Source organism: Cantharellus anzutake, assembly GCF_015039405.1.
Source record: "Cantharellus anzutake strain C23 chromosome Unknown EI90scaffold_1, whole genome shotgun sequence".
NCBI classification, from domain to species: domain Eukaryota; kingdom Fungi; phylum Basidiomycota; class Agaricomycetes; order Cantharellales; family Hydnaceae; genus Cantharellus; species Cantharellus anzutake.
The window spans coordinates 1,054,524-1,079,305 of NW_024066951.1; the positions used below are offsets into that span (position 1 = coordinate 1,054,524).

The 24,782-nt window shown below is 48.3% G+C and overlaps 8 protein-coding genes across 8 annotated transcripts; 3 read left to right on the plus strand and 5 right to left on the minus strand.

Moving 5' to 3' along the window:
• Window positions 1–7,144: 7,144 nt before the first annotated feature.
• On the plus strand, window positions 7,145–7,544 carry EI90DRAFT_3114574 (uncharacterized protein; the record flags this gene model as incomplete). Its single annotated transcript, XM_039062681.1, has 2 exons — window positions 7,145–7,339; window positions 7,395–7,544. The coding sequence occupies 2 exons, from the start codon at window positions 7,145–7,147 to the stop codon at window positions 7,542–7,544; spliced, it is 345 nt and encodes a 114-aa protein (XP_038923812.1).
• A 3,191-nt stretch (window positions 7,545–10,735) lies between these two features.
• Window positions 10,736–12,331, minus strand: EI90DRAFT_3027571 (pre-mRNA-splicing factor SLT11). The gene is made up of 7 exons (XM_039057999.1): window positions 12,249–12,331; window positions 12,169–12,197; window positions 11,850–12,113; window positions 11,629–11,795; window positions 11,437–11,578; window positions 11,249–11,376; window positions 10,736–11,201 (listed from the first exon to the last, which is right to left on the minus strand). Exons 1-7 carry the CDS (start codon window positions 12,316–12,318, stop codon window positions 11,033–11,035), a joined length of 969 nt encoding a protein of 322 aa, XP_038923813.1. The 5' UTR covers window positions 12,319–12,331; the 3' UTR covers window positions 10,736–11,032.
• A 328-nt stretch (window positions 12,332–12,659) lies between these two features.
• On the plus strand, window positions 12,660–14,023 carry EI90DRAFT_3114576 (maintenance of telomere capping protein 1; the record flags this gene model as incomplete). Its single annotated transcript, XM_039062682.1, has 4 exons — window positions 12,660–13,134; window positions 13,186–13,343; window positions 13,394–13,522; window positions 13,571–14,023. 4 exons carry the CDS (start codon window positions 12,660–12,662, stop codon window positions 14,021–14,023), a joined length of 1,215 nt encoding a protein of 404 aa, XP_038923814.1.
• A 61-nt stretch (window positions 14,024–14,084) lies between these two features.
• EI90DRAFT_3114577 (uncharacterized protein) lies at window positions 14,085–15,128 on the minus strand (the record flags this gene model as incomplete). Its single annotated transcript, XM_039062683.1, has 3 exons — window positions 14,085–14,744; window positions 14,795–15,002; window positions 15,058–15,128. 3 exons carry the CDS (start codon window positions 15,126–15,128, stop codon window positions 14,085–14,087), a joined length of 939 nt encoding a protein of 312 aa, XP_038923815.1.
• A 1,680-nt stretch (window positions 15,129–16,808) lies between these two features.
• Window positions 16,809–17,750, minus strand: EI90DRAFT_2900825 (uncharacterized protein; the record flags this gene model as incomplete). The annotated part of the gene is made up of 4 exons (XM_039054048.1): window positions 16,809–16,988; window positions 17,043–17,129; window positions 17,185–17,325; window positions 17,379–17,750. Coding segments are annotated over 4 exons (780 nt in total), but the record flags the coding sequence as incomplete, so codon positions are not given.
• A 2,352-nt stretch (window positions 17,751–20,102) lies between these two features.
• Window positions 20,103–20,605, minus strand: EI90DRAFT_2901430 (yippee-like protein; the record flags this gene model as incomplete). Its single annotated transcript, XM_039054065.1, has 4 exons — window positions 20,103–20,186; window positions 20,242–20,350; window positions 20,409–20,452; window positions 20,507–20,605. 4 exons carry the CDS (start codon window positions 20,603–20,605, stop codon window positions 20,103–20,105), a joined length of 336 nt encoding a protein of 111 aa, XP_038923817.1.
• Window positions 20,606–21,683: 1,078 nt separating this feature from the next.
• On the plus strand, window positions 21,684–24,352 carry EI90DRAFT_3278490 (MTHFR-domain-containing protein; the record flags this gene model as incomplete). Its single annotated transcript, XM_039066614.1, has 11 exons — window positions 21,684–21,767; window positions 21,824–22,027; window positions 22,079–22,124; window positions 22,177–22,299; window positions 22,350–22,502; window positions 22,559–22,683; window positions 22,742–22,903; window positions 22,983–23,207; window positions 23,268–23,639; window positions 23,692–23,811; window positions 23,874–24,352. The coding sequence occupies 11 exons, from the start codon at window positions 21,684–21,686 to the stop codon at window positions 24,036–24,038; spliced, it is 1,779 nt and encodes a 592-aa protein (XP_038923818.1). The 3' UTR covers window positions 24,039–24,352.
• On the minus strand, window positions 23,872–24,746 carry EI90DRAFT_3149423 (uncharacterized protein; the record flags this gene model as incomplete). Its single annotated transcript, XM_039065583.1, has 3 exons — window positions 23,872–24,361; window positions 24,424–24,504; window positions 24,564–24,746. The coding sequence occupies 3 exons, from the start codon at window positions 24,744–24,746 to the stop codon at window positions 24,068–24,070; spliced, it is 558 nt and encodes a 185-aa protein (XP_038923819.1). The 3' UTR covers window positions 23,872–24,067.
• Window positions 24,747–24,782: the final 36 nt, after the last annotated feature.

The following is a 24,782-nucleotide window of genomic DNA, read 5'->3' on the forward strand; positions in this document are numbered from 1 at the left end:
TCCCACACTTACTGGGCACTGCCACCTGGATGTTCCCTCCGGGTCACACTACACAACTCTAAGAGCTGTATAGTTGTGGGCATGTGACCCATTCCTTTATATAGCAACCATGCGGGGAGATGAGACCTTTACCCTTCTTCTCATCTCATGCCCCGCATAGTGTGAGGACAGGTTAGATGGGGGTTGAGGTCAGGGAGCCTCCGAGTCCGAGGCTGGGCCCTGACAGATGCCTGGCCATGCACCCATGGGTCCAACTTCCCATGGCCACCCACTACCATGCACTGGCCAACCAGCCTGCTTTCCCCAACAACTCCCACTACCAGTACGCTCCCATGAGTGCCAAGTCACCGATAGCCACCAACTGGATGACTCCCTTTGGGAGTCCCAGTATTACACACTACCGGTATGCTCCATTGAGCACCAAGTCACTGGGAGCCAACCACTCCCAACACACCCACTATCAGCACACTCCCAGGAGTGCCAAGTCCCCATTAGCAGACCACTTGGTGGATCCCTTGAGGAGCCTCCACTGTACTCACTGCCAGTATGCTCCCAGGAGTGCCAAGTTACCATTGGCCAACCCACAGGTTATACATTCAGACACTCTTCCCCTTCTGCTCTCCCTCTGATGGCTACACAGCCACCTCTGCTTGTGAGCAGAATGGTTCAGGTTGGGTTCCCTGGAACCTGTTCCTGTAACATAAATAGTGATAATGGTTTTGATAGATAGTTGATAGTAATGTTTTGTTGTATTAGTTATGTGTTGTGTTTTTGAAATTGGGATGTACAATAAATACTGATAATTTCTTATTCTTCTTTGTATTTTTTGCTATTAGCATGTAAACTAAATAGGCAAATTAACAATTAAATTATTAAAAATAAAATCCGGAGTTTCCAACAACAGAACCAACAAAAAAGGGGGAAAAAGGTTCCATATAAGGTAAAAAGTTCAAAAATTCACGGCACCATGGAACATAAATATCCAAAAATAAAACCAAGGTGTTCTATACAAAATAAAATCTGAAAACATTGCAGCAATGTGGGACAACATAAAAACATAAAAGCAAGGTAATCTATATCAAATAAAATCCAAAAGATTCATGGCAACATGGGGGAATCTGTTTTATGAACTTACAAAAGGAATTTCACTACAATGTGGAAATGGATCAGGACAATAATTGGACAGGCAGTAAATTGCAGAAATGGCCAGAAAATAGGCAGTGCTTTGAGCAGGTGCACTATAATCAGGTGCAGTGTCAATGGTGGGAGAAAGGCTTTTCTCATTTCTGTGCATGATTAATGGAGTGGGGTTTGGGGCAACACCCTGATGGCCCTCCACAGGAGCAGGGGTTCAAGGGGCTGGCCCCTTGGTGTAATCAATAATCAAATATATCCAAGGGGGTTTGGGGCACAGCCCTAGGCTCTCCACAGGAGTTTGGGGCAATGCCCCAATAGCTCTCTGCAGGAGCAGGGGTTCAAGGGGCTGGCCCCTTGGTGCATAAATCATCACCACATATCTTATTATTTCTTTAGCACATGGCAAACAATAATAACAAGGATGACATTGCATGGAGCCCCAATGGGGTTTGGGGCAATGCCCCAAGTGCTCTGCAGAAACTAGAGACTGCTAAACATGTGGGTGTGCGAGGAATGAGCACCCCATGGGTTAAAGGTCTCTAGTATATAATAAAGTCAGCTTGAATGCATTGTTGTACTCAGTTTAATTAATGTAAGCAATACAGTTGTGTGAGCCATGGGAGGTGTTTCAATGTTAACAATTGCACTAAATAACCTGTCGTGGTGTAATAATATCAAATGGAGAGGTGACCATGACGCACCCGTTGCAGAAAACCCAATGGAAAACGGTTGAAAACTGAGGGAGATACGAGTGGTGGCCCATGCCAGCATGAGTTGTGTCCATGGGAAACAGTGTCCATGGCCTCATAGTTTGATGATGTGTGCCAATAATACAAAATACAAAGGACGCTAATATGAGCTCATTAAAAAAATCCTGATGAAAAACAAATGAGATTTGACAGAGATATGCATGTACATGTCTTTTGTGTGTGAAAAATGTGAAAAACCATCCCACTGCCTCATACACCTTCATTCACAATGTGTGCCAATAATATAAAATGACAGGGGAGTCAGTACAGGCCTGTACGAAAAAAGACGACGAAAAATGAATGATAGTTGACAGAGATACAAATGTGCATGTTTTGTTTTGTGAAAAATTGTGAAAAACCATCCCACTGCCTCATGAACACTCATTTGCGACTTGCACCAATAATAACAATTGACGAGAAAGTTATTACAAGCCCATTAAAAGAAACCCGATGAAAGACAAATGAATATTGACAGAGAAACTAATGTACATGCTTTATGTGTGGAAAAAACGTTCCACCTCCTCATACATGCTGATTCACGACTTGTATTAATAATACCAAATAGAGAGGGAGTTAATACAGGCCCATTTAAAGAAATCCGATGAGAAACAGTCAAGAACTGACAGAGATACCAATCCAGTGTCAGCTCTGCAGATGATCTGTGCATGGGAAACTGCCTCCAGCGCCCCACAGATGTTTTAAAAATATGTAAAAATATGTAATACTTGCATTGATAATATATAAGATAGCGTGCAAATTTACAGAGCATTTGATTCAGTAGCAAGCGAGATATGATAAATTATTCCATTAAATTTCACTTGGCACCCTCAGGATCACAGAATATCAAGTTTGGGTAATAATACAGATTGTAGGGGGCGTTGCATGCACCCATTGAAAAAAACCCAAAGAGAAATGAAGCAGAACTGACATAGATATGAATGTAGTGTTGGCTCTGCACATGGTCTGTGCATGGGAAACGTCTTCCAGCACCTCACAGATGTCAAAAGAAATTTAAAAAAAAAATCCAATACTTGCATTAATAATATATAAAATAGGATGCAAAACTATGAAGCCTGAATGATATTGAGCAGAACTATCAGATCCATGACAAAGAGATGCTTGTGATAGTCTGTGCTTTGGACAAGTGGAGGCATTTCCTGGAAGGAGCAGCAGAACCTTTCAAAGTCTTCACTGACCATCAAAACCTCTCCTATTTCCGGTCAGCCCAGAAACTCAACCGATGCCAAGCTCAATGGTCACTACATCTCTCTTGCTTTGACTTCACACTCACACACAGACTGGGAAGACTCATGCAGAAAGCAGATGCCCTGTCATGACAAGCAGACCACCCATGAGGAGAAGAGGACAACTCCAAGGTCACACTGCTATACCCCGATCTCTTTCGCATTCAAGCTATGGCAGCTATTTTGCTTCCAGCAGGAGGGGAAGAGCTGCTGCAGCAGATGAGGGAATGCAAGAGCATTGAGGGCTCAGTTGCTAGTGCAACCTGTGAGTTAGAATCTGGATGTGAAGTGCCTTCGGGGTGGGAGCTACATGAAGGGCTTATGCTCTATCAAGGGAGGATCTATGTCCCCCAGGACCCTCTTCTCCACCATGACATAGTTCATGCCCACCATGACACCCCAGTAGCTGGACACCCTGGCCGATGGAAGACATTAGAGCTTGTATCTTGGAACTACTGGTGGCTGGGGCTCTCTCGTTATGTTGCCAAGTACATATCTGGATGTGACACTTGCCAACAGGTGAGTGAAATCCTTCCCTGCTCAAAAGACTGGGAAGCTTAGCCAAACAAGGTACCAGATCAGCGATGGCAGGTTGTCTCCATAGATGTCATAGGAGAGCTCCCCTTATCATGAGGGTTCGACGCAATCATGGTAGCGGTTGATTGTCTGTCCAAAAGGATACATGCCATACCCACTGTTGAAGTTATCCTTTTCTTTCTATTCAATCTCACTCCATATGAGTCACATGACTACTGAGTCGGACTCTACTGTTTCTACTACTTGTATAAACACTAAAGTCATCCTCAGAGGTGCCATAACCTGAGTTACAACACCCACCACTACTCAGATGGACTCTGCAGGTGTAGCCCGCCTTTTCCTCAAGCATGTCTGGCAACACCATGGCCTCCCAGATGAAGCCACCAGCAACAGAGGAACAACTTTCATCTCTAAGTTCTCTCAGGAGTTAAGCAAACTCCTAGGTATTAAACCCACTCCATCCACTGCCTACCACCCCAAACAGATGGGCAAACAGAATGAGTCAACCAAGAGATTGAAACCTACCTCCGGGTCTTTGTGAACCACAGACAGGATGACTGGGCAGACTGGCTACCTATCGCTGAGTTTAGCTACAACAACCACATCCACTTGGCCACTCGCCACACACCATTTGAGCTTGACACAGGTCAACACCCATGCATGGGGATAGAACCCCCCAAGACTTCAATGGTGGAGGCAGCTGGAGACTTTGCATCATGGATGGCACAAATGCACAGGAGGCAAAGGCAGCCCTAGCACATGCAGCCAAGGAGATGTCGAAGTACTATGATAGGAAACGAGGTGAAGCACCTGAATACCATGAAGGAGAGAAAGTGTGGCTCAGTGCACATAACTACCCAACCAATCGGCCGACCAAGAAACTAGACCACAAATGGTTAGGCCCCTTCAAGATCCTGAAGATAGTCTCACAAGCTGCACTGAAACTCCAGCTCCCCAAGGGATACCAAATGCACCCCATTGTGTCAATCTCAGATGTTCATAAGTACCAACCAGATGAGATAGCAGGATGCCCTGCACACCCAGAACCGAGTCCCACCATCATTGATGGGAGTGAAGAGTATGAAGTGGAGAAAATCCTCGACTCTAAGTATATCCGTCACCAACTCCATTACCTCATCCAGTGGAAGGGCTACCCCAGTTCCAAAAATAGCTGGATACCTGACCATGATACCCAAAATGCACCAGACCTCATCACAGAATTCCATCAGCACCACCCTTCCGCTCCTGCCCCACATGCAAACTCAGCCACTCCAAGACATAGTGGCATAAGGAGGGGGTGATGTCAGAGTACAGCCCAGTTAAGTCTGGACTGCTTACACACAACTGATGACACACTTTCCCCAGACTGGCATTACCCACACAGCCTGATCATCATCCCCAGACTGGCACAGACATTTGTTATATTTCCTCCTGTAGAGTGGCCTGTCATATCCGTGCATACCCGATCCCAAACCGACTCCTGGACCTCCTTCTTAACCACCTCCGGAGTCCTACCCTACCACTGTCCATTCCGATATTCACCTTCGGTCCTGGCACCACACCTCCTCTCACCTCCCATGCCACCTCCACTCCTCCGTCCCTCTCCTATCCTATCTCCGTCCGCTCCGATACTCACCTCGGACCGAACACCACTCCTCTCACCACCCTCCTCCTACTCCTCCTCCCACTCCTCCGCTTCCTCCTCACAACACCTCCACCCTTCCGTCATCCTCCTACTCTTCTCCCGTCTGCTCCGATACTCACCTTTGGACCTGACACCTTTCCTCTCCTCCACACCTTTCCTCCTTCCTCTTTCCTCTCTCTTCCCTCTGGCCCTCTTCCACCGACCTCCCACCAAGTTATGACCTTCCGCCACTGTCCCGTACCTCGTACTCAGACACTGCTTGTACCTTTGCTCCGAGCCTCTGTCATAGCTCCTACCTCAGACTTTGACTCCACCTTGGCCTTAGTCCATTGCATTGGTGACCTCATACTACATAAACACCATTGCCAATATTCCTTGGACTTTCAACCCCACCTCCGTAACCTCCATAACCTCCACAACCTCCAAGCTCCATGGATCATCTTCGGCACTTTCGCTGCTTGCAATGTATCTCTCGCGTTTTCCCCTCATCCCTATTTGGACTGCTGCTTCTTCCCATTCTAGCCAGTTAGTCATCATCCCCACTTCCCCTCATCCTCCTGCCCCTCTGGGCTTCGCCCTCCTTACCTCCTTTCGGACGTACCACAGGTTCTGCCCTATGACCTTCGGTACCGCTCCGCTTCTGTCATCCCTTTGTTCCCGTTCAGACGTTGTAGGTGGGATAATCGCCCACGCGCAGCGCCGGCTCAGATACCCATTTCCACGATTAGAAAACCCCTTTTATTCATGCGACAACTCGGTACGGAATTGGTATCTAAAAATAGTGCTAATTCGTACGATTCCGACGATACCAAGAACGTCTCAATCGGTGGAGATTTGACAGAGTTCCATGTTGGAGAAGTTAGGCACAGCAGGTCACGGGCATGTGCGGGTGTGGGAATCTCAAGCAGCAACCCAGAATTCCAGCCTCACTCGTTCCCACAGCGTCTAATAAATTGGTAAAAATGCTCATTGGCTGCGTGAGAGTTATCTCCGGCTTCATTTCCAATTTTGGCCTTTAATTCCGTAAATCCGTTGAGATATCGCTTATTTTCTTATATTTTCATATTTTTGCATCATTTCAGTTATTGATCAATATTCTTTTATTGATACTGTCACCCTTTTTTATTACTTTGCCTAATAAGGTATGCAGGTGCCATATGGTACCAATATTTCCCATCAATTATTCTAAAAATAATTGTTCCTTATATCCTGTACATACCAGATTCTGGAATAGAAGTTCTCCCCTCCCCCAATTTTCTCTAAGGTGCTAGGACACGCTAGAGAGGGTGTGAGTGTGTGGAATTCCAACAGTAGGAATAAGGGCAGTGATCTAGTTCACAACGAGTGAGTAGTGGACACTGAGCCCGGACCTTGTGGAAATCCCGGAGAACCCACCGTGGAGTTAAGGATCGAGAGAATAGCGAGTTTAGTCAAGAAAGTAGGATTTTGGAGAGTTTGGCCCCACAAGCTGTGTCGGCATAGAGAGCTGCGAGCCCTCTTTCAACGTCTTTGTTCCGATTCGGACCCCCTTTGTTCCCTGTGCTTTTACCTCCTCCATTATATATATCAGCACTTGTACATACTCATTTTAGTCCTTAGTCTAAAATTGACCTGAAATGCCCCCTAGAGACTTCCTGCTCACCCCCTATGAAATTAAGGACCAAATGGACAAACAGCAATGGCACAGCACTCCGCTTGAGTCGCTGAGGCCAAGGTCCCTCCTTGCTAAGTCTCCGGTTCCCCTCCAGAATCGTCTGCCCTCACCCAGTTCTAACATGGCCCCACTTTCCCCTTGCTGCTCAGGTATGTTGTACATAGTATATACAAATGATATGTCCTCACTTCCCCTCACTGCTCAGCTGGAATCCCTATCACAATCCACTTTGCTGGGTTCCCCCATTGAGACTGACCCTGTCCCCCTCGGCCTCAGCTCCAGCAAAGGCTCAGGATCCCTCGACTTAGAGTCTGAGCAGCTCGGTACCCTGACAGGTGGCTCCCTCAAGGAGCCCCCATTATACCCGCTACCAGTACGCTCCTCAGAGTGCCAAGTTACCGTTAGCAGGTCATCACACTCACTACCAGTATGCTCCTCAGAGTGCCAAGTTACCACTAGCACCTGGCCTCAGATCTTCTCCTGCTCTCCTCCCAACAGCTATGCAGCCACCTCCACCCATGAGCAGAATGGCTCAGGTTGGGTTCCCTGGAACCCATTCCTGTAACAATCTAGGTTGAGACAGTCATAAGAGGTTGTGAGCGTAGTAACTTGCATAGTGCAATCAGCGACCCATGAGAGTCTGTGACCTGACTTTGCTGATGTTGTTGTGATCATAAGGTCCTGCCGGGTGTTTGCCTGCAACCTCACTAAATCATGGGCATCCCAACTCAATACAGATGAGGGAAATGTCCAATTTCCATTTTTGGCAGTCCCATTGGGACCTGATAACAAGTGCTCATTTCTTCCCTGAATTGTCAATCACATGAGTTTTGCCCGATATATGCGTTAAAATTAGATGCACAGATTTTTTCCGTGTTAGCTGTGATCTCTGTAACTCACCCTGTTGGCTGTGCTTGCTAGATGTTTATCTGTGTCCTGACACCACTTCTGCCTCTGCACTCATGAAGATTTTGACATGTCCTGCCAAGAGAATTGGAGGAATGTAAGGTCATTGGAATGAGGGGAAGTGTTGAAGTGGCATTCCAATGCCCTTTGTCATCGCGGTTATTGTTCCCTTTTATGGGAAGTTTTATTGCTTTAATGCTTTGGCCTTTGTTCCTTTGTGCCACTCAGAATGTATATAAGCGTAATGTGAGCTGAGAGCATGATATCTAATGACACTGTGATATCGTGCTCAGAGTGTCCAGCTGCAATGCCACAATTATAACAGCACACACTCTAGTGACAACAATACTGTCAGGGGACAACTCCTGGGTCCCCATGACCCTCCCCTATGGTCCACAGCCCTGTGGTGTAACCAGCCCTATCCAGGGCACAACTTACTGTGGGTAAGAAGATGATATAAAACAAGGGGCAAGTATGTACACTTGCCTACTGTGGGTAAGAAGATGAGAAGGAAGCTAACTTCTCATCTTCCCACAGTGGCCACCATATCAGGAAAACTTCCAGGGATACCCAGAAGTCACATGAAGGGGTAGGAACCGGGCCCAGAGCATGCGGCGTGCAGAGCATGTGCATGCGGGAAGCATGGTGGGTGGAAGCAGGTCCAGATCCGGGCTAGTCAGGGTGTGTGCCCTGACATCACCCTCCCTCTAAGCCACTTCACCCCAAAGTGGCCCTAGTCCCCAGGTAACCCATCCCTCAAGTGGTTAGAACAAAACAAAAGGCAGAGGTGGGAGTGGGAGCGGGAGCAGGGGATAATATAAGGGTGGAAGTATAAAACTATTCTAAGTTAAAAAAGTGGTGAAAAAATAAAAGTTAAGTTAAAAAAATTAAACTAGTCGTCCATTGCCACATATGCGGTGCTCCCCTAAGACTTGCCCAAAAAAAATTCGGGTCCCTCAGCACCCTCCATTGTCTGCTCACGACTCGGCGACCTCCAGCCTGCATCCCTCATCATCCCATGATGCCCCAGCTGCAGTTGTGTCGTCCCCATGATCGCATCCAGCCTCGGGGCTGCACCCGCTTCGGGTATGGAGGGTGGTCGTGCAGCACTTGACCTCTGGGCCATCGTCTGCATGCCTGCACTCTGACCTCTGGGCTGCACTCCTCCGGGTATGCGGGGTCAGGGGTGTGGTAGTGCTGAGGTAGCAGCAATAGTGGGAGAGTCCCAGGGGATCCGGCAGGGTCTGCACCCTGCTCCCCACCCTCCCTCTAATGCCACTTCGCCCTGAAGTGGCTAAACCTCAAAAAACCCCCCCTCCCCCCTCCTCTGTGCATGGTGGTCCGTTGCCTAGGATGTTGGGCTCCTCTTCAGGGGTGGATGGGAAGAATATGGAAGGGAAAAAATTTTCGGGGTGGGTGGTGGGTATGTGGTATAGTTGGGCCTGGGGCCGGGCGGTGCGGGGTTCGCGTGAGAGAAACAACTCTCCTCCAAGTGCCTCATGCACCTTGGGGAGTCCAGGTGCATGGACAGCAGGGTTGCTGTGATGCGGGCTGAGTGCCACCCTCCCTCTGCACTGCATGCCTAAGTGGCCACAGCAGGGGACCTAGGGCTCCTTCGTCAGCTCTTATCCATCACCTCTCCTGTCCATCCTCCATCAAAATCTTAAGGTTAAACTCTCTCCTGGGTGCCCGGCACTGCAGGGAGTCGGGTCTGTGAGCCATAGCGGGTCCGTGATGTGGCTGGGATACACAACCCTCCCTCTATGCCACATGCCTAAGCGGCCATAGCAGGGATCCTGGGCACCCTCACCAGCGGCATCCATTCCCTCTCGTGCTCGTTCTCCATCGTGAATCCAAAAAAGGCACTTGCATGTGCACACAACTCTCAGTTGCAAGTGAAAGCGGGGGTGGGTGGTCTCATCCAGGTTATCTTGGGCATCTGCAGTTACGAGGCTGGCAGTGGGTGGGTGACCCCATTTCCAGAGTGCTTTTCGGCCAGTTTGTTGGCAGCAGTTGGGTGGCTTTATCTCCCTAGCACATTCAGCGAGGTGTCCAGGTAGCAGTGGGATAACATGGGGGACCAGGTGGGTAGTCTCTATGTTATTAACACCAATATATGGTCTCTAGTAATCTAAATGGCCAGTTATTTTGAAAATTACTCTGTGGGATTGTGCTGATCAGCTGTCATCATCTCACTATCTCCCACATCCTCCATTTCTCGCCCTCTCCTGCGCTCAATTGCTAGCACCAGCTCTCTAACCTTGTCATCCTGATTTGGAATGCAACTGCTGAGAGGAACCAATGCATCTTGGAGCCTATATGCATTTAGCTGAGGCTTAGGCTGCCAGCTGCACGATAGTTGTCTTTGGGTTTCTTGCCCATTCTATGTCATTGGTGAGTTCAACCGCCTTTAATGCCTCGATTTTAGCAGTGTATTTGAGTTCCTTAAACTTCCTTTATCTGCCTTTCCCTCCTATTTTCTGCAACCTTCGCTATTCCAGCATCTGCAAGCAATTTTCTACAAGCTTTCTTGGATCCTGACATGCTGATAGGGGCTGTCCACAAGATCTTGTGGTGTAAGCTTTGCTGTGATGAATTCGTCAACAATTGATGCAGCTTTTTGATTATGAGAACGGCCATTCCTTTTGACCCGGTTCCGCTGTGAAGCCATGATACAATGGGATCCCTCATCAGTACCCAACCCCAGTGTGTGAATGCACTTGAAAGAGCAAAAAAGGCCCACTTTGCGCGCGAATTTGGGCTTCGGCAACTGCCACATGCACTCGATAACCACAAATCCCGCTGCCCAAATTTCTCCTTCATCTCATAGTGTCTTGACTTTACAGATGAATTGAATATATATTGTATTGGATGTATCTAGGAATCCGTAGGTTTCGTTTTCAAATCAATGGCATCTTTCATGTTTTTCACTGTGATTTCTCGCAATATCTCAACAAAGAAGCATATTCAAAACGAAAAAAACCTAAGGTGCACTGGTATAGGTCACCAAGAACACTATTTTGCAATCAATTGAGTTCTATATTTGTTGTGTAGAGAGTCAAATGTCCCACCGTTCCCAGCTTTATTCGCAATAGACAGCACAGCCACGGGTGGGTGAACAGTCGTCAACCTGAATTGCCGACCCCCAGATATAGGAGGCCTAAGGAATTGGAACCGAATCCATCGTTACCGATGCAGGTCCCCTCGAATGCCCTTTGCCTCGACCCCACCGAACGTTTGCCTTCAGACCTTCAATGTCAACCCCAAACGCCCATGCCTCCGCTGCTCGTTCGGCAGTCGCCCTGTCGCTAAAATTAACAAATGCACATCTGACAATGGAATGAGAGGAAATCCAAAAGAACGGGGAACGACTTGCCGATTCTTTGCAACATGTACCACCGACTTGATGGCAGCAGGCGAAATGGATGGTATTGCCGAGAGTAATACTGCCCGCAACGACGGCTCTGTGATAGAAGGGGGAAGGGGGGAGACGAATAGTGATGTCTGCCGAGCACAATGAGCGGGCAAGTCCCCAAAAAAAAAACAGCGGCGCGAATGACGAACTATTGATGGATCCTCTGGGGGTGTCAGGCCTTGCTTAGCAGCAAAACTGGACAAAATTTTGCGTGCTACGGGATCATTACGCCCATGATACCTATCCTGGACATTCTGACGCGATAGCTCGTCCCGTTGAGGCTTCTCATGTCTACCCAGGGAACCATGAGAACAAAAACTAGTGTTGTTTGCTTAACGTGCCTGTAAGGGCATTCCGCTCCACGATTGCATTCGCCCTTCACAAAGAAAGAGCAAATATGAGGTCGATTCCGCTTGTAATAAGGATCTGTGCGAGCTAATTGCTTAAGCATCTCTTTCGCCGCAGAAGTCGAACGTGCCGCGTCAACAATGTTGTTGTTATCCTCCATCTCATGGGCGATGTTAAACGGTGGCGTATGCCAACAATAGACCAGGAAACATACTTTAGATTCGATATTCTGTGCGAAATACTCCCTGTTGATATCGCTACTTGGAGCTCCGCTTCTGATCGCCAGCGCGGTATCTCGAACCTGGGTGGGCAGATTATATTCGAGGTCCAATAAGCATGTTTGACAGACATTCTTGCTTTTTGCACATGTCTGACAGATCACCGTGATCTTATAACGCATACCGGAGCCGGGATTCCAACGAAAAATGGTGAAAGGACGTGCACACGTCCCGCAACTTCGTCCAAACTCTTGTTTAGACTGTACTTCGAGTCAGCCATAAACGAGGGAGGAGGCCAGTTGCAGCAGCATTTACCATCCGAACGAAGGCATTGTCCCCTAGACCTTCATCATTGTCAGGATAAATAAGCGTGTAGCAGGTAAAGACTCGCTCACATGTTTCACAGAGAATGGGGAATTCACCCTGCTCCCAGCCGGCTTTATTGATATCAGACTTGACAGACATAGTGCACGGCTACCTGATGATGGCATAATAAATCACAACAGAATTGCTGCACCAAACACTCTTGCCGCTTACAAACAGTACTTGGTGCTTGAGTTGATGCAGGTTGATGCACGGTCAACTCCGAACTCCCGAGTCACGTATGCTGACACTCCGAATGTCCACGTGACTTGGACAAACGATACCTATATTTATGATATTGTAATATGGCATTGCTGATTGGCAGACCGCATTACATAATCTTACCAGAATATCTGCTTTATCTGTAAATCCAATTTACTGTCTTATGATTAAGTCCCGTGGTGCCGCGGGCAGCCGAAAGCACCCCTAGTCCTCATTCTTCCATGTCATCTACAGCGCAGCAAGAAGCGGAGGCGCTCCTAAAGGACATTGACCAGCTTCCAATCCCTCCAACTAGCAGCGTTTCGGTGACGTCACAGGGTGATGCTTTACAAGCTATTGAGTTCCTGGATCAGATCACTAGAGTCGACCCACCCAAGTCAAAACTCGTTTCAACTCCACCTACCAGGCCGGCATCGAGGGCGACTGAAAGAGTCTCTCTGCCAACACTGAGAGCGAAGTCTGCTGACTCAAATGCATCCTCTCTGCAAACTCCTGAGCCCAGCAAGCCTGAAAGCACCGGCGGATGGAGTTGGGGCTCCTCGGTCTGGTCCGGTGCCTCTGCTGCTCTTCAGCAAGCAAAGTCTGTAGTAGATGAAGGAGTAAAAAGCATTCCTAGCGTTCACCGACCGCAACAACCCCGACATTGGCGAGAAGGACTATTTGAATATGTTAAAAGTGGGCATTTGGAGAAACTAGGTATGCAAAAATTATAAATTGTAGATGTTAGCCCCGTTGAAGTTATTCCAGGCCAAGATATAAAGACCGCCTCCTTGTCCACTCTATCTGACCTGCTCAGTGTTGTAGCTCCACCTATCGCTGAACATGAAGTGATTCATGTATGGCTAAGTCACGACTTGGAAGGGTACGATGGCGTTGAAACATTGGTTTATCGAGCTCTAGCGAGGGTATGGTCTCATCTCCATGCTGCTTAGCTCTGTGCACGATTATCCGTTAGATCCTAGAGCAAGTGGAGGGCGGCGACCTCGTGGTGAATAGAGGGAACGAATCCAGACCAAAATCTGAGTCGACACGTCGGGAACTTAACGCTGCCGACAATCTTGACATCGCCATCAAATTGGCTGAGGTTAGTAATACCTTTTTTTTCTCTTGGATACCTTTTCAATATTCCCAGGCAAACATAGCTGAACTTGTTCAGACACACATGAGTTCACCTCAAGTTGTGAAATCCCACCTGTCATCAGAAAATCCAACCGTTCACTCTACAGTATATCTCCGAATTCAACCTTTCATTGCCCCTGTGCCCTCTGGGCTGTCAATTGCTGCAAACCCTAAAGGTCCGTCCAAGTCGGAAAGCCAAGTACAGTTCCATCTCTCCATCCGAGATATTTCCCATTCACTTCAAGTTCGCACAATTACTCAACCAATCCCCATCAAGTGGTTGGATCTGTGGGACGAGCACGATTGGGTTGAAGACCAATTGGCTGAAACACTTCGACTGGGGGTGGAGATCGTTGGGCAGGAGTACCTTGTGGCAAGGATGGGTTGGGAACCTACAAACAAACCAGACAAAGATGAGGATGCCTACGAAAGAGTAGATCAACAAGAGAGATTAGTGGATTTATGAAGAGACCAATGCTAATATTGGTACAACACGGATAGTGAATGAGACGATGTAATTGTGACGCTTAGAAAACTTGCCCACTCATTTCGTCCACAGCTTCAATTCGACATTCTCGCCAAACTGCACCCCTTACTGCCCTAGACTGCCCAAGCCCATCCCGGATCTCCTCTAATCTACTGGTGTATTCTTTCCCGTCATCAGCAAGCTCTCTCAGCACGCCTATGGCCCATTCGAGACTTTCCAGCTGACTGGCCGGCGAGAGGAGTGTGCGCGGCTCGGGTCCCAATGGTATATCAGACGGTGTGACGAAAAGTCTGTGCAGGGGCGGAAGGTGGGTAATCCGTCTGCTTTCCTCATTGTCGTCATCTTCGGGCCCCGGGGACCGACCGTTATCTTCATCTGTGTGAACAATCTCATTCCGATATATGTCCCCCTCCAAGATACGCCACAAACCCCCAAATGCCTTCCGAAGCCCTGCCTCACCGGCAATAAGCTCGGTTGCCGTGCTACTCAGCTCGTCAAAATTGTCAGACGTGAATGTGTGTTGAATAGCAGGATCAAGAACGAATGACGTGAAGTCGCGGTGAACAGAAAGAGACAAGACATGTGACGCTGTTAGAGGGGGTGTCTGGGATCGTAAATGAGGCAAAGACTTGTGCTCCGGCGATGGAGATTGAGACTCAGGCATAACCTGACGCAACCGTTTGCGGGCCCGTTCTTCGGACTAGTCGTTGGGTGAATGCGAATTAACGAACACCATGATGATCAACTTACATCCCACTCGGATCGCTGTGGCCCCCATCTGACTATTTTCAATCGTTTGAGCCAACGAGCATCTGACTTCAACTTGTTTCCCCAGTTCCCTCTACTTATCTCGGCTTGAGATGTTGTCAGTGGTCCGTCATCTGAAGATGCTTGTAAATCAACCGCTGTTCTGGCCTTCGGAAAGTACCACTCGTTTCGGTCATTAGAAGGAAGGAGGCTGTTTGGTAGATACGTGATAGATCGTTCCGGAGATCCAGGAGGCACGAGCTTACCTGTACTCCTCGAAAAGTTGAGGGTGTGGACGTTTTCTGCCCGCCATTTCGGCAAAATCGTATTCAGCCATTGGTGTGTCTCGGCGCGAACGTCAGCAGCGATCAGGTGACGTGGTGACAGTATTATTTGTGACAGCATCAAAAAATAACGGGCCTCGACGATGAATGTGATAGTTCTGCTACCATAGCGAACACCCTAAACCTTCACGCGGTTGCCCCTGTTTAAAACCAATTAGGCCTCTAACATCTAAAGGGAGGATGACGTGGCCACCGTGGTAATGCCAATCAACCGCAACCCCGTAAGCCCAGAGCCGCACTGGCTGGAGAGATGCACGAGCGCGGGCTCCGTCAAGCCAACCCTTCCTTTTTCTTCTCACCACTACCTTTTTGGGATGACGAGCGCGATAGTGGCAACGCCAATGGTGACCTCCGTAAGCCCAGACGGGACTGGCCAGAGGACTGTGGGTTCAAGTCCCACCGTCACCCCAACCCTTCGTGATTCTTCTCTTCTCCACTACCTTTTGGGATGGTGAGGTGCAATGGTGGTAGCGCCAATGGTAGCCTCCATAAGTCCATGGGCAGGCAGGTTCAAGTCCTGCCATCACCCCAACACCCTTCTTCCTTCTTTCTCCACTACCTCTTGGGATCATGGGGCGCAATAGTGGTAGTGCCGGGAGGGCCATCACCCCAACTCACTTCCCCCCCACTTTCTCCACTACCTCTTAGAGTGATGAGGCGTGATAGTGGGAACGCCAGGCTGCCATCACCGCAAAACTTTCATTTCTCTCCACTACCTCTTCAACCGACGGCCCCTCCACCACATGTTTTATTGAACACATGAGCTGGAAGCCACTTAACTGCCATCCTAAACACTGAAGAACAGCCAACCGAGACATAGCCAAACCCTAGGCCTGGGGTATCAATCCAACAACACATGGAGCCTTCACCCAATTCACCCACAAGAACTGCGCCCACACACCCCACTTTCTTTGTCACCTTTCTGGGCTTACAGCAGCAAACCGCGCGCCCCCCGCACTGGGGGTCGCGTGTCTCTTCTATGCACTATTTCTTCACTATGCTTTCGACACCATTTGTTGCTATTCTCCAGTGCAGGGGACGCACGTCCTTATGTGTTATTCCTTACTCCGCTTTACCCTCCATACCACCTGATACTCGATGTCTCATCCACCCATTGACACTTAACTTCTCTCCATACTACTATCCAAACATTTTTCACCCGCGTCATTATAGTACGGCATATGCCGATAGGCACAGATACGTACTTTAAAATGAATACATCCATCCATCCATCATCAAAAAATAACACGTTCACTTGCCATATATTCATCTGTACGTTAGTAGCAATTAGCATGAATCTCCTAGCTGCGTGCCCACCAAGTGCCCATGAATATAACGCTCAGGATACCAGCCTCTATAGATAGAAGGTTCACCCTGCCGGAACTCTTGGCCACGCTGCTCCATTGTACTCCTCCAAGGTAACGCAAACCGCGGACTCGACATGATATGCACTAATATTCAGAGGCTAACAAAACAACTGCCGCACTCTATCCCGACCAAGAGGAAGCAACCAGACGTCTCAAAGTCAGCTCAGGCACTAGCCTGTCGTAATAGACAGTTGCGGAATAAAGGGCGTCGTGTGATGATCACTTCATCGACTGGTAACTGTATGGCGTCAAAATGAGTGAGAACCATATCCAAATAATGATTGAAAGAAACCAATCGTACCCCCCTCAGACCTTCCAGCTGATGAGGCGGCTTTGCCGAATTTCCCACAGCATCCTTCGCCTCAAATAGGGCATATTTTCTTGACGGAAAGCAAAGTCCTCTACTTCTTCCCCCCTACTTGCTGCTTCCATGAATTGGCACATAAACACTCCACAGTCGAACGCGTTCTCTTGCTGGGGGGTATCCTGATATATCGGTTGTTAGTCTCAAGCCAAAGCAATACGGTCCAACGGACGCACGGTCGAAAAATAATCTCGCCACCCATCGAATGAAAATCCGATCTTTTTTTTATCGATATGCTCCTTGTCAAGATAGTCTCTTAGAATCTATAATTTGGTATGAGGTCTTTGTTCATGGAACGCGAGAAATGGTGTGGCATACCTCGTACACTGAGGATCGACACCGCCCTAAACTATCAAAGTACTCGATACGTTTTCGGCGAAGATTGATGCAAGCGAAGGTCCAATGTGAATTCCCAAGATTTATGGGGATCAGTAACGCATCTTTGGCGAAGATATCCACCTGCACAAATTGTTCAGAGCTTGCTGGAATAAAATTAGTTGGCACCGCCAAACCTTCTTCGTCCATTTGTTCAACCTCGCCTTCTCGTATCCAGAGCTGGATAACTTCGAGTAGAAGAAGGTGTTGAAGTAATGAACTTGCAATGGATCGCCATGCTGCCTTTTCCTGTTTATGTCCCAATCAACGTGTGGATTTGAGTTGGAAGGAGAAAATCCGATATCGCTGAAATCCCCACGATGCCAACGCTCGGCCCGTTCCATCACCATAGCTCCATAGAAATTTATTATTTCATCATTAAGCCATTGACCAGGAGTCAGCCGTAACACGTCCTCCAGGTGAACTTGCTCTCGCCCACAGGAAGATATCAGGCCTTGCTTTTGTTGAAGCATTTTATCCACGGATGCTTGCGCATCCACTGGAAGTGACCTGGGGAGCTGAGCAACGTAGAGATAAGCAAGAGTATCGAAGGCTACAGGCGATAGAACAACTTTTCTTTTTCTCCGTCGGATTCGCAGTTCGATTGAAGCGTCTCTCTCCAGATCGTATAATCGTAGTTGCTCTAGAGCTGGAAGTGGGGGCCCTGGGCGATGACTGAGGTGCGCAAAATGCCATTACCTGGACAATAATATTTGAAATGCAAGGCCTACCATGACATGGCCTCTCTTGCCACCATTAACTTCTTATGAACGAAATTGGCATTCGTCAAATACTCAGAAGGGGAACTATGGGCTGGGACAAGCTTTATATGGGTGAGACGCCACAGTCGCTCGGCAATACCGAAAAACATACTGGGGGGTGATGCGTTGTGGAACTCGAGGAATGCTCTAAGGAGTTTGAGCTCCGCTATGCGCGAATACACCACAAGCCACTCACTTGATAGGATGTCAGCGCGCTCTAATTTGTCTATTTGTTGATTGTACTGTCTGAAATCTAAAACTAAAAGGTAAATACCCACTGGAAAGGCACTATGTGCGTGTATTTTCGCACCTTGATATTCTTGCTCTCTGGCTCTATTAAATGGGCTAATTTTCAGTGCATACAACTCATTGAGTATATTCTCTTTCACGCTTGCTCGGTGCTTAAGGGCCATAAGTTGGAGCTGTTGCAATGAAAATCGTGTACGCTCACTACTGAATGATGAATGTGTCTTCTGCGCTTCTTAGTTGCTCCATGAAACGATATCGGCTTTCTAAGCCCGGGATAACCCATCACTTGCGTGCGACCATAATTCCTCGGACGGATTACAGAGTTCAATTTGGGGGTCGTGTCCCCTAGTCGTGGATCGCTGGGTGCTAAAGAAACCGAGATATGAGTAAGACCCAAGCACTAACCAAGGTGACGTACGAAACGACAACGTAGGAGTACGGGGGGCGACAAGAGAAGATTCGGTGGCCGATAGGCTAGGTGATTTTATGACTGGGTAACATTATGATCAGTAAATGCATATATTTTTCATGAGCTTACCAGTGGCACTTGAACTTGAGTTTGAAAACTTCGCATTCCGCCATAATGTCCAGATGGAAGTCCCAAGGGAAGCCCACGGGGTAGTGTTGTTCCGTTTTGCATCAAGAGACATCTCGTCACCTACGAGCCGTCGAGGTGACCGTTGTATTTTCGTTGTCTCCATACAGTGGACCAAATATGCAGTAACGCACTCGAGGTCGATATCTGTGCCAAATCGCGGTGGAGGCCAGCCAGTGCCGAGTGCCTAAATTCAAGGTCGTGGAGCACGTGATGGCACTGAGCACGAAAAACATTGGAAAAACAAGAGATCGAGCAAGAACAAGAAGCCAATTAGGTTGCGACCTGTGTTGAGTTGAAGAATTGATCTTCACTGGTCAAATGCCTTTAAAACACGCGCCGGTACTGGGGTCTCAAGAAATAACATGAACCGTCCGCTATGTCCGTTCGGGGTTACGGCTTAAAAATCCCCGCGAGCTTCAACTGCCGCACCTAGATCGTCCCGGGCTGGACGGCGAGAACGTTGCACCAACCGCATATCGCGCCCGCCATAGTATCGTACTCGCATACTGATCGTCTGCCCATCACAGTCATGTCGTATCGCTCGGTTCACTATGCCTGGATCGAATCCCTTTTTGTGTTGCAAAGTAAACAATTCGGTCTTTGCGATAGGTGAAGCTCATGACCTTTCGGCAACTACGATCCTGTACGTTCACCTTGCGGCGCAGGACCCTGGTCGTAGCCCCAACCTCTCTCCAGCCAAATAGTCGGATCGTGCATTGTGAACACCCCATCATTTCCTACCGCGTGTCAGACACCTATCCATCGGGCTAACCAACGCGTACCACCCATTTCCTTCCATCGCGTCACCATAATTCCCTTCCAATCGCGTGGTTATGTTTGCGTTAGATTTACTCTTGTTGGTATTACGATGGCCTTGTTTCTTATTACCAGGTGATACTCAATTCGGAAGTTCTGCGCCTGTCAGGGTTGTCTTCCCCATTTCGGGCACACAAACTGCATTCACATGCGTACAAGTTGATTTGCGAAACGCTCATAAACTGGAGGCTTGGGCGTTGATATCTCAGTCGCCGTCTTCATCACATCTCCAGAAACAGCTGGCAAGACCCTGCAGCTGAGTGTGTGTCTGCATGCATCATATTGAACGTGGCAATTAGGCCTGAGCATCAAGCAACTCATTTCGGAAGTCACAAGCGCGCGTAAATGTTTCAGGATGCCGGGTGGGGGTCGCACAAAGTATGCCAAGGTCTGGAATGATACAAGGGCGAAAAATGGTTGGCGTGGGTGAAGACAGCCTAATCCTCCACGTCGCAAATTAAAGCACGCTCGAGGATATACTTGTCTTCTTTGTACTTCTGGCTCTCCACATGGGCTTTGTCCTGCGAAGAGTTGGAAGGTGAGAAAGGGAATTGAAGGCTGCGTTTACTCACGAACGTATTTCCAGCCAACAGTTGTGCCGCACTTGATACAGAATACATCACGGACGGTGTGAAGGCCCGTTGTCATATGACGTTCGGAAGGATCGCCCTGCTCAACGTTCACCCTTGTCAAGAACGAAATGATAAGCTAGCACTGAATCGGATAAGACACATCCAACCTACACCATATCGAACAAGTAAGCTCTGCCATGCTGCCCGGTGAAGGCCTGCCCTGGACAATGCATGTTAGATGAAAGGCATTATTCATTGGAGCGACGCACCCTGGAGAGGACGCTGGAAACAGTAGCAAGATGGGTGTGGCACTTGGAACAACCAAAGACACGGACATCGGACAAGTACTTCTGGTGTATTTGACCCATATAGATAGCTTAACTAGATCGTTGATGAAGTTCGATGGTTTTCGGATCACGTGAATGGCGATGCACCACTGGAGATAAAGGGATTTACGTCAGCTGAAACTCCTCCCCAAAGAAAACTGATTAAATTGGAATTTGCAACTGGCTGGGGAAGTGCTCCATCGTATATGTAACTGGAGTTTCGCAAGAGGGAGGAAAGGACAAAACACGAAGACACGAGTATCTACACTCCTCCCCGCATATCTATCTCGTTCAGGCAAAACAAGCCTTAAATTTCCCCGCCCAGCATCGACTCCCACATTCCACACGGGTACCCCAATCAAACGCAATGAGCAAGTTTACGCGTTTTGTCTCGCGCAACAACGTGCTCACCCCTCAGTCTTTTAGATTCCACCTTGACCATGACTCCTTTATCCCCTCTCAACCCCGCAGCCACGGGTGTTCGAGCATTCAATCCCCAGACATCGTCTCGTCACCGACCACATTTCCCTTCATCACGCCCATTACGGCCGTTTGGCACAACAGCGAAGAATCCCTCCCGACCTACTAAAATCATCGAACCCCCAAAAGGATTCACTACTGGTTTTTTCGTGGTCGACTTAACCAACGATGAGTTGGCACGCAGGGCGTCTTAGTCCCTAGTACCGCAGCCTGCCGCTCCCCTCTAGCCCTCAAGACGTGTCGTGCATTCGGTTTACTCGCTGTTTGATCAATGCGAAGTCTTTCTCGTCATGTTGCCACAAATAAACCCATGTGTAATTTTGTCTCGGAATGAACAATCAGATTCCCTTGGTCACCTCCGTTCTTTATAGGGGAGTTCACAATGAGTCTGCGTACAGGTAAGACGTGACTCTTATGCATATGAAACGGAGGTGGATACACAATTGCAGCACTGAGGATGAGTATTAGGCCGCAACTGATACAGGGATGACAACACGATTGTTCAAATTGCAACAAGTAAGCAGGTGTCAGCATTCAATCGTCCCCATAGCACAGCCACCTTGACGCATCTTAACGCGGGAGCCTTTGAATATCGCTAATATCGCTCAGACATCTCCGCCAGTCTCTGAGGGCAGCCACAATGCGTTTTTCGGAAGCCATAGCACAATGGTCGGAACTACGTCCCTTTTTTGTTTTTGAATGCTTTCCTCCACGGACAGACCAGGCAATTTCCTTTGAGCTTCTTGCTCTGCTGATCGCTCATCCCGGTCCAATCATCAGGGTTTTGAGAATTTATTGAGCAGAGTTGGCCGGCTGGCCCAGCTAGGTCCTCTTGCCATTACTGTAACCTGGGGTGCTGGTGGCTCTACTAGAAATCGGAGTTTGGACCTCGCCGGGTTGTGTCAAAGCGAACACAACCTGAACGCCATCTTACACTTAACATGTACAAATATGGAAAAAGGGACCGTGGAAGCCACACTTAGAGTAGGACACAAAGACAGATCACGCATGAATGACTGATCCGATCTGTGATAGAGTGCCAAAGAACGAGGCATAAAGAACATTTTGGCTTTGCGCGGGGGTCTGTCTGGTTCCCATCGCACTATTCGGTTGAGCTGACAAGGTGCACTCAGACCCTCCCCGCGGTTCGGAATATTGGATTCCCGCTGATCCAGGCTTCGTCCATGCCATCGATCTAGTTCGCTATATCAAAACCCACAATGATTATGCGTCCCATTTTTGCGTTGGTGTTGCAGGTGATGTTATCTACTTGGAGAGGACGCCGTTTTCTCACGTGGCCTCGTAGGGTACCCTGATGGCCATGATCACTCTTTGACTCTGGATGAAGAGGTTAAGCACCTAAAAGCAAAAATCGACGCTGGTGCCGAATTCATCGTTACTCAAGTTTTCTATGATATTGACCAGTACATCCATTGGAAGAAAAAGATCGAGGACGCTGGTAATGCCATCCTTACTCTATATCAGTGTTTGCATTCAATTAAAAAAATCGTGGAGGCATTTCGGTACCCATCATTCCTGCCGTCGCTCCTATACAAAGCCATGCATCTTTCATTCGAATGACGAAACTATGCAAGGCCAAGGTGCCGGATAGCATGCGCGACGCCATCGAACACATTAAGGTGAGTCATGCCGAATATTTGATTCCAACTGCTTTCAATTCACCAAATTCTCATCAAGACCGACGATCAAAAAGTAAAAGACTTTGGGATCCAGCTAGCGAAAACCATCTGCCAAAGATTAACTTTGGACTGTGGAGCGCGAGGAATACATTTTTGTACGTTCAACTTAGAGAAGAGTGTACGTCGGGTGCTGGAAGAACTTGGATGGTCCCAAAAAACCGTCTCAAACTCAAATAAAATCATTTTAGTAAGCTGTTGTTACATTTTTAATGCTGAGGTCTCTGCGACCGCTCTTTCAGGAATCCCCGTTCCATTCAGAGGACTCTCATCTTCCTCCTGAACTGCTGATAACGGCATCTGAAGCCAGTCACCTGATACAAAGACCCACAACCCCGACTCATTCGATCGATGGCTTCCAGTTGGACCCGCTCAAAGACGATTTCCCGAACGGTCGATTTGGGGATTATACGAGCCCAGCCTATGGCGCATTAGATCCGTGGGACGGCGGCGGCATTGGGGTTACCGTGAGTGACTGTCCACTCCCTCTATCACCTGTATTCACTCCGCACACATGTGTCCCAAAGCCGGCGGAGGGCATTGCATTATGGGGCTCTCCCTCAACAGTGCAGGACGTGCAAAACTTGTTCCTATCGTATCTGGAATCAAAAATCCCCTGTACGCCGTTTTCTCTCGAAGCCCTCTCGAAGGAGACTACAATCATCCTGCCGTATTTGCTTCGTTTAACTGCGAATGACTGCTGGACAATTGCCTCCCAACCGGCGGTGGATGCCGCACGTTCTGATGATCTTGTGTTCGGTTGGGGTCCTGGAGAAGGCTATGTGTTTCAAAAATCCTTCGTCGAATTTTTTTGTACTTCAACTTCATTGCAGAGTCTGACAGCACGGGTGGTCCGACACGGGAATGGCGCCATTACTTACTATGCGAGTAATTCAAGCGTGAGTCGTTACAAGGCTTGCCAAAGATTGGCAATTTATTGAAGCTTCGCAGGGGGGTTTCATCAGCAATGCTGAGGCGGGGACACGGCACGCAGTTACATGGGGCGTCTTTCCCGGTCAAGAGATAGCACAACCGACGGTGATTGAGCAGGAATCATTCCTCTCCTGGAAGGTGCGACGCTTATTCGGTCCATATACCGCTTCCTTCTCAAGAGTGAACCTACATTGCGACAGGATGAGGCATTCTCCGTGTGGTCCCAATGGGCACAGTTCTATCCCCCGAACTCTCCGTCCAGGGCTACCCTGAAGGGCATCCAAGAAGATCGTTGGTTGGTCAGCATGCTGCACCATGATTTTAAGCAACCAGATGCATTGTGGGCTTTTTTACTTGGCAATTAAATTACCGGGGAATATAGCCTAGTATAATTTCATGAGGGTGAGGGGAGTTCGCGAGCATCCACAATGAAGCTGGAACCATACTCCCCGGTCTCCTCGTATGATTCTCCGAGCTCATTGTCGCCATCATCATCATCCAAATCTTGCATCCCCTGATCCATGTCTTCATTTTCATCTTCATCTTCATCGTCATCTTCGTCGTCGTCGTCATCTTCATCGTCACCATCTTCCTCTTCCTCTTCCTCTTCGCCTAATTCGCCCTCATTATCGGAATTATTCCCTTGTGACGTGCTTGCTTCCGAAGAACTTGCTGAGTCAAGATTTGCCTAAGATCGAGGGGTGAAAAACTGAGTAACTCAAAGCAACACTATTGGGCAAATCAACCGACATCTGCTCGTTCCTCATGGGCGGTTGCCGTCTTCCCAATGGGTATATAAAAATCCTGAGCACGCTCTCTGATGCGGAGCAGCTGATCACTGACGCTTAGTTGGTCCTATCTTGAGCAGTGGAATTTCTTTGAGATGGCACCTCATCTTCAACTTCTTCTTCCTCGTCACTTAAATCCTGAGTTTCATGAGGTAGATTCCGGCGTTCTGTCAGTCGTAGCCTTGACCTGTTTGGGTTTGGGATAGCATAGGTGTACGACTGCGGGGGAGAGAGAAAAGGGAAGTAAGGAGGAACAGGGACGAGAGTGCTCCAAGAATCGGGCATTCCACTAAAGTTTTGAATAGGATCACGTGCTGGGCC